The sequence below is a fragment of the Physeter macrocephalus genome, chromosome 17 (assembly GCF_002837175.3).
Source record: "Physeter macrocephalus isolate SW-GA chromosome 17, ASM283717v5, whole genome shotgun sequence".
Taxonomy (NCBI): domain Eukaryota; kingdom Metazoa; phylum Chordata; class Mammalia; order Artiodactyla; family Physeteridae; genus Physeter; species Physeter macrocephalus.
In genome coordinates, this window is record NC_041230.1 from 44,965,688 (window position 1) to 44,979,632 (window position 13,945).

General features: G+C 38.0%; 1 protein-coding gene across 4 annotated transcripts in view; it reads left to right on the top strand.

Moving 5' to 3' along the window:
• Nucleotides 1-236: 236 nt before the first annotated feature.
• The window catches only part of CNTNAP4 (contactin associated protein family member 4), a 287,771-nt gene continuing 274,062 nt past the window's right edge, over nt 237-13,945 (top strand). For 3 of the 4 annotated variants that reach the window (XM_024124939.1, XM_024124940.1, XM_024124938.1), the window contains exon 1: nt 484-568. In XM_024124939.1, the coding sequence (XP_023980707.1) occupies nt 484-568 (85 nt within the window). Of the gene's footprint in view, nt 569-13,945 lie in introns of all 4 variants that reach the window. The other variant, XM_024124937.2, reaches the window with a different exon arrangement.

Sequence of the window (13,945 nt, forward strand, 5' to 3'; positions counted from 1 at the left end):
CAGCGAACATCTCCAGAGGGGAGAAAAGGGTTAAGGATTATTGAAGAATAGAGGAGAGGGGAGGGAGGCCCGATGAGGCCCAGGAGCGGCAGGCCTCGCCTCCGAGTCCGGCTTTCATCAGCAGCGCAGCGCACGGCGGAGCCCTGAGCGCTGCTGTGAATTTGGAGGAGGGACGCTGCTGCTGCCAATTTCTGGGACCACGGCTGCGAGGAGTGGGCGTGGCCTCGGCAGTGTGGATGCTCGTTCGGAAAGATGCTGAGAGCTTTTCAGTGAGCAGTCAGGGCTGTGGTGTGTGTGTTTGTGTGTGTGTGAGAGAGAGAGAGAGAGAGAGAGAGAAAGAGAGAAGGAGGAGGAGGAGGTAGAGAGACCAAGAGACCCAGAGGTGCTGAAAACCCAGACAGAGCTGAGAGAGAGACTGAGAGCAGGACTGGAGCCCTCGGAGAGCCACTCAAGGTCTTTTGCGGGAGCCCAATAGATGTGAACATGGGGTCTGTCACCGGAGCTGTTCTTAAGACGCTACTTCTGTTATCTACTCCAAACTGGAACAGGGCTTTAGCTGGGAATTCCTGTAAGTATACAGCAAATTATTTAGAACTTGAAGGGGGCCTTTCTGCAAAACTTTAATTCTGTTGTTTTTTTATGATTATTATTTGCAGCTGGAATTGCTGCAAAGCACATTGCTATAAATGAAGCATCACTTAAAATCTTGCAAATACGACTGGGTTTACACATGTCTTTCCTCTTGGTCTGGTCAGAATATGCAAAGTGTCGTTTCTCTTTTTGTCTATGAGCAGAATCTTGTCCTCTTGTCTTTGTGTATTCATTGAGAACACTCAAGTTCTAGTAAAACATTAAATCGTCATCTTAATCATGGAATAGCCTGTGAATGTCTTCGTTTCTTCCCTTTTTTAGGTTTACTGAATTTTATTGGAATTATGTCTAACAGGAAAACAACTGGCAGACTTTATGCTACATTAGCTTAGATTTCTGAAGTTTGCAATTTGGCAGACTGATAGCTGGCTGTATCTTTAAAATGATGCCAGGATAATAACTGAAATGTACTGCAGAATTCAGGGGCAGAATTGGTAGAGGTGAACCTCAATATTAGGAATTGTGCCCTCACTGCCACCAGAATGAGACTTGAGCACTGCTGAAAGAGGGGGCTTGATTCCTACATCTTGCTTAAAGAAATACATTCAGGTGCTTTTTTCAAAAGTATTATTCTTGAATTTTTAACTTTATAAATTTGTGATTGAATATTCTGATTCTGAGTTAATGGTCCCAGGGAAGATTTATTAAGACCTTATTTCTAATTTAAGTATCATCCAAAATAATTTGACAGAGGTCCCTGCATCCACTTTTTATTAGAGATAAGGAAAAGTTTTAAAAGTTACATTTGGCCTAAAATCTCTAAACGGGAGAATTTCCCCCTCCCTGATGAATGATCAACAAGCTCAGCAAATACAACTTTTTCTCTCTTTCTTGGACTTTAAAGGAAAAGCTCATCGGCTTTTCAAGAAAGGTCTATGAGGCCTGATCAGGAATTTATGTCACTACTGTTCAAGCAGGTTTAGGTTTGGGGGACACAAATAAGCCAGTAACCAGGCATTTGCTATGGCACATCCCTTGAGTGCTCTAAAGCACTCTGATGTGGGAAGAACATTATAAATGACCTTACCGGCACAAGCCAAACGCTCATTTACATTGAATGGCCACTGTGATTCCGTGCTTCCATTCAGTATTAGCTCACTTAATGGTGTGGTATATCTATCACTCTGAAAGAAGAGAACTTCACTCGGATGCTGCACTGTGTTTTAGATTCGGTTTTAATTTGGGGGTGTAAGAATCCCATGAGTCAATAAAATGTGCATATTTTCACCTAATCAAAATCTTGGAATGCTGTAATAGTAGCATTTGACCAACATTACAACAAACAAACAATAACAACACAGACCCACACACACACATACAGAGAAAGTTTTGTAGAAAACGCGTAAGTAATTCATCGTCCAACTACCGAAGTTCAACAAAAAAGGAAGCGCTAGAGGTCACTCTTACAATGTAAAGCACATCATTTGAAGCATCCTTCCCTTAAGAAAAGCAGAGCTTAAGTCTGGCCTAGAGGCAGTCTTGTCTTTCCTATACGCTGACTGTTTGATTTTATAATTGATTAATGTGACTGACTGGGCTATTAGTTGTTTACATTTGTTTCTTTTCTTTTTTTTTTTTTTGTTTATTTTCTTGAAGTCCAATAAAAGGCAGATCGACATTCAATAGCTTCTTTGTGATATATCTTCTTCAAAGGAAAGATGAGCTGCTGAGAAGATCTGAGGAGAGCAGAATATTCATGGGTGCTTAGCTCTGGCTGGGCCTCTCCTGACACTTAAAATTTCAATCCTGATTCTGTATTCTTTTAGCCTTGGTTTATTCTTCAGGAAGTAGTTTAATGCTCTTTTAAACATTTGATTAACTTAAAGAACCTATAGCATTTTAAATTATTAGGAACATTTAAATATTAAAGTTGGAATTCTTGGTTACCATATGTTTTAAGAGTTGACTGTTCTTAAAGTGTCATAAATGCAGTTAAATGACTTCAGATAATTAAAGATACATTTAGTAATTTCTTGTTACTATCACATTGACAGTATGATTTGCAGCAGTAGAATAAAACAAAAAAAATCATTTCCCAAGTTTTATTTCATTAGTATTTTGTGGGGGGGAAAAGAAAGCAGGGTACTTATTACCAAGTCATGGTACTCCATGTGTTGTATCTTTTTTGGAGGAACAAGTCTATATGTTTACCAGCAAGGTTGTAATTCAGCATAGTGACAAGTGACCATCAACCAGCATAAGTGTTTTGAAAGTATTATAATAGCTCCAGTAATTCTTTTGGACAAGACTTTATATTAAAACATGAATCAATCTTGAACACCAATATTAAAGTCAGGGAGAGCTGAATAAAAATAAAAGAAATTAAAGGTCAGTCTCTCTGGTGAATACAAAGACATTTTCCCTCTATCTATTTACAGCTGATTCACCAGGAGCAAATCTGCTATCCACTGAGTCGGCCCAAGACTGCCCAAGGCCGCCAGTATGAAAGCTTTCATGGGACAGGACTCTATACACCAGGGACAGCTCAGGGATTAGGTACACTTTAATTTGAATGTTAGTTGATCTAATGAATCAACAGGGTAACTTTACATTAGAAGGTTTCTGTGCAAACACACATACATACATACATGTTCATTGTGTGTGAACATATGTATATATTTATATAAAGATGCATAAACCACTAGATGCATGTGCTTACACATCTTTGGTGACTGCTGACTCCTCTTCTGACTAAAGATGAAAAACGTTGAATGGACCACATTCTTTGGCTATTAGCACCCTACCTGACATTTCAAAAGCATTGAACCAGCCCCAGGTCTTTCCTCCTTGTTCTGGTCAAGGTGTTATTATATTGAAGGGTTCCTTCTGTGAAAGTTTAGAGACAGATCCTCCTAGTAGGGCTTGCTCTTTGATAAGCTGCACAGGCTGTTGTTGGTTTCTTCACTTGCTAGTAAGATACATACACTGAAAAGGGAGTCATCTCTTTATTTTTTAAAATTATTTAAAAAATATATTTATTTTCATTTATTTATTTATTTTGGTTGCGCTGGGGCTTATTTGCGGCCCGTGGGCTCCTTAATGTTGGCTTACCGGCTCCTTAGTTGTGGCACATGAACTCTTAGCTGCGGCATGCATGTGGGATCTGGTTCCCTGACCAGGGCTCCAATCTGGGCCCCCTGCCTTGGGAGCGTGGAGTCTTAACCACTGTGCCACCAGGGAAGTCCCTTTATTTTAAAATTGCTCTTATGAACCCACAGTTTCCTTCTGAGCATTAAGACGTTGTTGGGGGAGGGGTGGACACTGTAAAAGAAGAAAAGGTGTTAAGTCGTAAGGCAGCTAAGAGTTTTGCTTTTATTTTTACTCTTACATATCATGTGATGAAAGCTCTCTGGCTTCAGGTATACTGAGAATATTTAATGCTTAACAAGTAGCTTATGAATGACATAATTAGAAGTTAATTTCTCACTGTGTGGTTTCTTTTCCATAATTGGAATAAAGGCTGTATCTGATATCTACCCTGAAAGAAGCACTAAAGAATATGTTAAAATTAACAAAAGATGAAGGTAATGACTTGAGTAGATGATCGTTATTGTGGGCTCTGGGATGCCACCTAAATGCTACTGGACAGATTCTCAAATTGTTCAAATTCAGCCTTGTACCTCTTTCTAGAAACTTTCTTCTTTTCCTCCTCCTCCCCACCCAAATTCTTTTCCATAGCCAAAAATTACTAGTATAAGATGCATGTGCTTACACATCTTTGGTGACTGCTGACTCCTCTTCTGACTAAAGATGAAAAACGTTGAATGGACCACATTCTTTGGCTATTAGCACCCTACCTGACATTTCAAAAGCATTGAACCAGCCCCAGGTCTTTCCTCCTTGTTCTGGTCAAGGTGTTATTATATTGAAGGGTTCCTTCTGTGAAAGTTTAGAGACAGATCCTCCTAGTAGGGCTTGCTCTTTGATAAGCTGCACAGGCTGTTGTTGGTTTCTTCACTTGCTAGTAAGATACATACACTGAAAAGGGAGTCATCTCTTTATTTTTTAAAATTATTTAAAAAATATATTTATTTTCATTTATTTATTTATTTTGGTTGCGCTGGGGCTTATTTGCGGCCCGTGGGCTCCTTAATGTTGGCTTACCGGCTCCTTAGTTGTGGCACATGAACTCTTAGCTGCGGCATGCATGTGGGATCTGGTTCCCTGACCAGGGCTCCAATCTGGGCCCCCTGCCTTGGGAGCGTGGAGTCTTAACCACTGTGCCACCAGGGAAGTCCCTTTATTTTAAAATTGCTCTTATGAACCCACAGTTTCCTTCTGAGCATTAAGACGTTGTTGGGGGAGGGGTGGACACTGTAAAAGAAGAAAAGGTGTTAAGTCGTAAGGCAGCTAAGAGTTTTGCTTTTATTTTTACTCTTACATATCATGTGATGAAAGCTCTCTGGCTTCAGGTATACTGAGAATATTTAATGCTTAACAAGTAGCTTATGAATGACATAATTAGAAGTTAATTTCTCACTGTGTGGTTTCTTTTCCATAATTGGAATAAAGGCTGTATCTGATATCTACCCTGAAAGAAGCACTAAAGAATATGTTAAAATTAACAAAAGATGAAGGTAATGACTTGAGTAGATGATCGTTATTGTGGGCTCTGGGATGCCACCTAAATGCTACTGGACAGATTCTCAAATTGTTCAAATTCAGCCTTGTACCTCTTTCTAGAAACTTTCTTCTTTTCCTCCTCCTCCCCACCCAAATTCTTTTCCATAGCCAAAAATTACTAGTATAAACAGTAAAGTACTGTTAAAATACAATTACGAGTTGCAATACATAAGTAGCTGACCTCTGGATATCAAGGTGAGCCTGAACTTTGACTCACTTTTCTAACAGCAATACTGATTTGTTTTCATCAATCTGGTGCATTCTCCCCTTTCCTGATAGAATGCATCCCAAATCATTTCTGATAAGGGCAGCCTCCAGCTATGGAGATAACACAGCTCATAGCCAACAAGGAATCTAACACGTGACTTCCACATGATACCTAGTGCTTAACCTAAGTAAAAAACATTTTTATGTTTTCTAAAATTAATTTCAGAATTTGTATCATATGTAAATAATTCCTTTATGGAAGCCAATCTCTATATCAAGATTGAATTAATTTACCTTTTCAGTGAAAACAAATTAATAGAATTATATAATGTCACTTGTAAGATAATGTAATATTTAGTTCAGAGGTTGGTAAAATATGGCCCATGGGTCAGATCTAGCCCACTGCCTGTTTTGTGTAGTAGCCTGTGAGCTAAGAATGGTTTTTACATTTTTTTTCAATTTTTTAAAATTAATTTTTATTGGTGTATAGTTGATTTACTGCATTTTGAAATGTTTGAAAAGAATTAAATGAAGAATTCTTTGTGGCACAAAACAATTATTTGAAATTCAAATTTTAGTTGTTCATTCTTCTCATTAGTAGACCTGTATGGCAACAATTTATACTCAATTATTATTGTATTTTTAATTTTTTCAATAAAATTATCTTAAAATTGATTTCCCTCTTGTTATACAAGGACCTAAGTAACATTCTTTACTCTCTGGCTCTTCATAGAAAAAGTTGACCCTTGACTTAAATAATACACAATGTAATATAATGATGTGACTTGGATAGTGGATAAATTATATACTGCTATGATAAAATTTAGTCTTTATTTAGCATGCAAATACATTCCTGAAGAATTGAAGTGCCGAAGGTAGTGCTACAATTGCCAGGAGCTGTAACAGAAGAAGCCTTCATTAGCACCTTCTTCATATGTGTCTTCTTAAAGACATTATTCTTCAGAAATCTTGTTATTTCCATAGGTATGAATTATTTATAACTATTTGCAAAGTTTCAGCAGTTTTGGCTGCTAAAGAGACACTTTCAATCTCAAGTAATCCCCTTAGTATAAGAAGTTCAATAAAGTGTATAAGTAATTGCAGCTTAGATAGTTTGAATGAAAATTCTGTTGTTATTTTATACTTTCATTAGTGTAAAATATTCCATTCCATACTAATAAGGAACATGCATTTGAAATCACTGATTGTATGAAGTAAATCATCTTACTGGAAGAATGCCCTTGTCCCTATGACTTTTACAGTAGCAGCTTCCTAAAAATTCTGAAATTGGCAAGCTTTCTAGAATAAATTGAAAAATAGATTTTCACTTAAGCACTGCCCACTGAGAATTCATAATAATTAAGCAGGTGCCTTTTACCTACTCATGCCAAGATAATTAATTTTTATGTAAATGCCTTGTCCGTTTGGAATTGTATTTAATTTTCATTTCCAAGAGCTGATGAGTGGCCTCATTTTATTTACATTACACTCTTTACTACAGTGTTTTTTTAAAAGTTTAAGTTAAAAATATGATACAATATATTTTAAAAATTCTTTTCCTTGAAATTTCACTGTAGCATTTTTTCCCCCAAATAAATGGCCATATGTTAAAATGATTTATTTTTCATAATAGTGTTTACAATGGTGCAGAACTAATGAAGATTTCTGTCTTATCAAAAGACTAATTTCCAGATCAAAGACAGCCTAAGACTGTCTCATATAGCTTACTTAATGTGACTTATTCTGGGTGTGGACAAGAATGATGATGGGATTCATGACTCTCCATGGTAAATAGATGATAAAAGATCGTGACACTCGCATTACATGGTTCTGAACTTTTATACAATAGAATATCAGTCTTGCTTTGCAAACACCGCTTTTTCACAATTTGATACTGTATTTAGAATCTGAATCTCCTTTACCTTAGATAAATCGTATTGGGGCCTTAATGTTGTCAACTTACGAATCATATCACTGATTAGTCAGGTTATTTAAGAAGTCCTCTCTGTCCTTTTAAAATAATCTTTTCCTTTCCTCTGTTGTGACTGAAAGTTTACAGAATGACCCAGCCCCTGAAAACAGTAGGAAGAATAATAAGAATTTATCCAGCATTGTTACATAAATCCCAGGTATGTGTATTCAGATTTGTAGGTGACTGTTTCTGGTGAAATATTAAATAATGCAGAGTTTGATTTTTTTAAGTGGCCTGGTGTTTCCATTATTGCTTAGCTTAATTATTTTTTCATTTTTATCGACTCAGAAATCTTGACCTCAGTAACTTGTTTAGTATTTATTTAGAATTATTGCAGTTTTTCAAGTTAACTGTATGATAAGGAAGGATGGACCCGTCACAGAATACGTGCTTAAAATAGAGGATGTTCCATGGATTAACCACTATCATGAGGTGAACTGAGCTGTGTTCTTGGTGGTGGTGGGGTGAATTCTCATAGAATATATGGATTGTTGTTTTAATGGGTATTTCAGGTGGGAACTTTTAGAAACACTCTTTAACAAACAGACCTTTAAAAACGTGTCTTGAATTGTAGCATCACGTGCTAAGGTCAGTTTGATTTGGGTCCCTATAAAAAGGAAAATCTCAGAAAGAGAAATAAATGCCCTAAACTAAATGCAGACAAAAAATTATGGAGCTTTAGAAGAACTTTTGTTTATCACTGAAGGTCCTTAAAGGAAGAATGAACTCATCAAAAAGCCTCAATTAATTGAATATACTTAAATGAATAATTCACCCACAATATTAATATTGTAATTTGAAGTCTTTGAGTTTTTTTTTTAAGTTTAAAATTTCTTGAGAAATAATGGATAGTTTACCCATAAGACTAAGTTACAATAAATGCATTTCTAAATAATCAAGATGTCATTGACCATTGGATTATCTTCTTAGTTACTTTTTGGGAGAAACTTTGATGTCTGAGATTCCAGCATTTGAATTTTTTCAAGGAGTTCTAAGGCTGTCGTTGTCTGGCTGTGTGCTTCAGTTAGGCATGTATGTATACATGTGTTTATTTATTTGACTTCTAGAACTATCATTCCTTGTTTATAATCTATGAATTTAGACCTTCCATGGTGCTGATCACTCCAGGGTTTTGGTGACTCTGTGTTGGTAAACACCATATCTGATATGCTACTAGCATAAGTAAGGATATTTTTGTTTCCCAATTGAGGATAAAGTTTTTGCAAGCATGTCTTTTGCCAAGGTATTCACATACATGGTACCTGAAACTACAGTATTACTTACTGGTAAAGAATGTACATGCAAAATACATTACAAATTGTCATTATTACTTCAGTTCTTCTGAGGTGAGTTGGTATTTGGAAGAGGAAGAGTATATGCTTCATTTTTTTTTTTCTCCCAGTGCATTTTCATCATGGTTCATGGAAAAGTGGTACTCTGGTCATAAAACCGAGAAATAGCATAACAGGAGGTAAAAATGAGCCCGTTTATGTTACAGTTAATGAGTCATTCCAATGTAATAATTGGAAAAATGAGTGCAGCCTAAAAACATTTGACATTTTAAGTAGTTTAAAATTAGTAACTATAAAATTTTTTAATGCTGTAAGTATTTAATAGAACAGTGAAGAAATTTACCTCTAAGATTTTTAAATCACAAAGGAAGAAAAGGGTGTGATATGTATCAGTTGTCCTACAGCTCTAATTACTTTTTTTAGTGAGTACCTCTTATTTCTTGGCAGTGCTCCAGAATAAGATGTTATGTGTTTCTAAATTATAAAAAACATATTTGTTTCTGTAACCATTTTTTTTCCCTCACTGGCAAATATGGTACTTACAAGTGAGGTCACAGGTCGATATTAGTTTAGAAACAGTATGTGAATATATAAATTCAGTTGCTTTCCTAAATTACATTTATCATACAGTTTTAAGACAAACTACAACCTGTAATTTTGGTAATTCAGACTTACTCTGTAGTTATAACCTACAGAGAGATTTTTTTTTTTTAATTTGTTTATTTATTTGTTCACGCTGCGTCTTGGTTGCAGCACGCAGGCTCCTTAGTTGTGGCACTCAGGCTCCTTAGTTGTGGCACACGAACTCTTAGCTGAGGCATGCATGTGGGATCCAGTTCCCTGGCCAGGGATCGAAACTGGGCCCCCTGCACGGGCGTGGAGTCTTGACCACTGTGCCACCAGGGAAGTCCCGAGAGATATTTTTTGAATGTCCATTGAAGGGCATTGATAAACTCTCCTAGGAATTTGTTGCAAGTCTTGGAGTTGGGAGATGCTTGGATGGCAATGAACAGACATTTGACCCTGTGGCCCATAGCTGAGAACCCCGCATTTTCCTGTTAATGTAAACCAATTACCTTTGTGTATCAGACCCCAAAGAGAGATTTTTGAGAAAATTTGAGAAAGTTCAGTTTCTCTCTGGACTAACAGCTTTGTTCTAAAAGAGTGAGTATGTGTTTAGATCTTCAAGACTTGTCTTTAGTTTTCAAAGATATTGATATGTGTTTGTCTTTTAAGATATGTTCATCAGTAGATAACCAAACAGAAGAAAGGAACGAAATGCAAAGTGGTATGTGAGGGAAATGAATTGCTGAGAGGAAATTGTCAGTGTGTGTGTGTGTGTGTGTGTATGCGTGTGTGTGCGTGAGCGTACATGCATATGTTGGAAGATATTGTGGGTAGGGACTGGGAAACAGGCCATGTCGGCAGAGAAATGGAAGACAATCCCCTAGGTGGCACATTTTCAATTAAGTGTTGTTGGGATACATAATAAGATTTTTATTTTATCACTACTATACCAGAATAGTCTCCTGTATAGTTTTAAAACAGTATGTGGGATTAAAAATAGCAAGAGGTCTTTCTGGATCCAGTTTAAATTCATCCCAAGCAGAGGGACAGTGTTGCCCTTTTCTGATCCCAAAGTGCTTTGTTTTCTAGGCAAAGGCCATGAAGACCTCAGGATCCCCAATAGTTAACTCAACTTCTAGTCAGTCTCGGAGTGCTAGTCTTTCTGAATATGGCAACAAAGGCAGAAAATGGCAGGAGAGGTTTTGACTTAAAAGCCGCTAGATAAATTGAAACATAATTTAACTCTTGAAGACAATGTGGTAAAATGATACTGCTACCAGGAGAAGGGCATTCTAAACAAAGTTTTACATTTTTCACATCCATTCACTTCTATCTCTCAATTTTGGCAGATTTTGAACAAAAAGAATCTATCTCCAAGGCAGAAAGCTGCATGAATGCTTAGCAATCCTCATAATTAAGGATTTATAATACATATTTACATTTGCCATATTTTAGATGTTTAGGACTTAATTAAAAGAACATTGCTAAAATAAAAGCAATTCTATCTAAAGTGGTGGTGAGGGAATTCTGTACAAGGTTATAAAGCTGCTCAATTAGGCTCTTTTGTTCCATTGTGAGTATGATTTCTGTGCTTATTTGAACTGTTGTACTTTAACATGAGCCTGTATTATAAAACTGTTAAGAAAACATCATGCGCCTTGTAAAATGTCATAACACAACTTTAAGTATCATAAGATGTGTAGTCCTTCCTAAAACACACAAAAGAGAGAAAATTCGGGAAAAGAACTAGCATACGTGTGAGAAAGCAAAGAGCAAACACTGAAGATAATTTTTGGTTTCTTAAATTCATAGCAACCTATAGGATCTAATCACAAAATGGAATATGATAAAATATTTCATAGTCAAATGTCTACTACAGAAATGGAAAAAGGAGGCTACCAAAAATATGATGTAGAATTTTGGGTACTAAGAATAAAATTATGATCACAATAATTTTCTATGCTTGATGCATAAAACTGAGTCGTTTGCTGGTGTGGCCTTGTAAATGATCATATTCATCTCTTAAAAGACTTGATATGTGCTTGCCTTGTCTCTCTCTCTCCCCCTCTTTCTCTATTTTATATATATATATAATTATATATATAAATTGCAACATGAAACAGATTAGTATGAGAAGACTGTATGTAGTATCATTAATCACTGACACATTCTCTAGAGAAGATGCCAGCAGCGCCCTCTTTTTCTGAGTTAGCAAAACTGAGCCTTCCGTGATCAGTTTCCTGGATGTGAGGGTGATCTGGCTGTGGCATCTGTCATCTTTGCGATTGCCAGGGTTGATTTGGCTGAGAGACCTGCGAGGCAGCTGTCCCCTTCCTCCCTCACTACTTCCTGTGACTCATGCAGTATTTTTAAATACTACACATATATCATATTTTTAGGTGTCTGCCGTAATGAATTGATGTTTTTAATCAATGTTTAAGGTTTTTATCAAAATGAAAGCGAGTCTTGTCTCAGCTGTATTTCATTGTTAAGTGTATATTAAGTCCAAACTTATTAGCGTAGCAAACAAGTATATTCCTCCTCTGAATTTGCTTATCTTTCCCCTTTTGTCTGTCTTAATTGCTTTCTTTCCCTAACAATCCTGCCCCCCTGCAAGTGTCCTCTAGCCTCTGTCACCTGGTCTTTACAGCTGCTGTTCCCTTTGCCTAATTGCCCTCAATCACTCCCTCTAAATCCTCCTGGAAAACTTCTAATGAAAGCAAGCCTCGGCTCATTCCTCTGTGGAGTGTTGCCTGATCAAACCACCTCACCTCTCTTCACTCTTCTAACAGAAATTCAGTAGAAACTTGAGTGTTCGCCTATTCCTGATCATAGAGTATCAAATCTGATTTTTTAGAAAATATGTCTCCCTTTCTCTCTCTGCTTCCTTTTTTATTTACAGCAAATGTCATTTGATAGGTCACTATAGCAGGTCATTTTTTAAAATATAAATTTATTTATTTATTTTTGGCTGTGTTGGGTCTTCGTTGCTGCGCGCGAGCTTTCTCTAGTTGTGGCTAGTGGGGGCTACTCTTCGTTGCAGTGCACGGGCTTCTCACTGCAGTGGCTTCTCTTTGTTGCTGTGCATGGGCTCTAGGCTCATGGGCTTCAGTAGTCGTGGCTCGCGGGTTCAGTAGTTGTGTCTCTTGGCGTCTAGAGCGCAGGCTCAGTAGTTGTGGCGCACGGGCTTAGTTGCTCCCCGGCATGTGGGATCTTCCCGGACCGGGGATCGAACCCATGTCCCCCACGTTGACAGGCGGATTCTTAGCCACTGCGCCACCAGGGAAGTCCCTATCAGGTCATTTTTGGATTGAGGCTGTTCAATGGACAGGCAAACCAACAATACATCATAAGCATAAACTTGGAACAGCATCTTTCCTCTTGCAGGCCATCAGTGCGCCTCCTTATCTCTGTAGGGCCTCCCAGGTCATCACGTTCAATTTGGAAAGTTGGACCACAAAGTTCTTGCCACATTTCAGGAAGAAATTTTCAACTCCTTCATCTATCTTGCACTTCAATTCCTTTATTTTACATTTTCCCATTTGAAGATTTTTCTCCTTTATGGAGGAGGGTAGACAAAAAATAAAATCAGTTTTCTCTTTTTTTTCTTTTCATCATTAACTTTATAAAGAGTGTACCTGCAGCTTCTTTGGTCTTCTTTTGTCTATAAATATATGCAAAACGTTTTTCATTGCCTTTAGTAATTTTGACAAGCATTAATGAGTTCTGAACTTGTATATTCCTCTTTTTTAAAAAAATTAATTAATTAATTTTGGCTGTGTTGGGTCTTCGTTTCTGTGCGAGGGCTTTCTCTAGTTGCGGCAAGCGGGGGCCACTCTTCATCGCGGTGCGCAGGCCTCTCACTATCGCGGCCTCTCCCGTTGCGGAGCACAGGCTCCAGATGCGCAGGCTCGGTAGCTGTGGCTCATGGGCCCAGTTGCTCCGCGGCATGTGGGATCTTCCCAGACCAGGACGCGAACCCATGTCCCCTGCATTAGCAGGCAGATTCTCAACCACTGCGCCACCAGGGAAGCCCCTGTATATTCCTCTTTTAATTGCACACATTTTAAAAGATTATGTTCTTGTAAAATGTCATCATTTTTTAAAGATTCCTCTCATGTTTATTCCTCCTCATGGTAAACATTTGGGACTTTCATTGCTATTATTTTATAGTTCATAGCTTTCCACACATGACGTATGTTATCATTAATATTGACAAATATTCCTTTTGCATTGGGCTCTGTGGACTCTAAGGTGGTGGAGTGTACCTCACAGGCCTGGAGGGCAGACATTATTATCACTATTTTACAAACTAGGAAACTGAACTTTAGGAGGTAGGAGGTATTTCCAAAGCCACTGAGTAAGGAAGGGTAACCTGGGACTTGAACCCAACTTTCATGATACCAAAGCCATTGCTCTTTGAAATGGAATACACTCATCTTCTCCGTGAACCTTTAAGATCACCTCCCCTGGGCTTCCCTGGTGGCGCAGTGGTTGAGAGTCCGCTTGCCGATGCAGGGGACACGGGTTCGTGCCCCGGTCTGGGAAGATCCCACGTGCCGCGGAGCGGCTGGGCCCGTGAGCCATGGCCGCTGAGCCTGCGCGTCCGGAGCCTGTGCTCCGCAACGGGAGA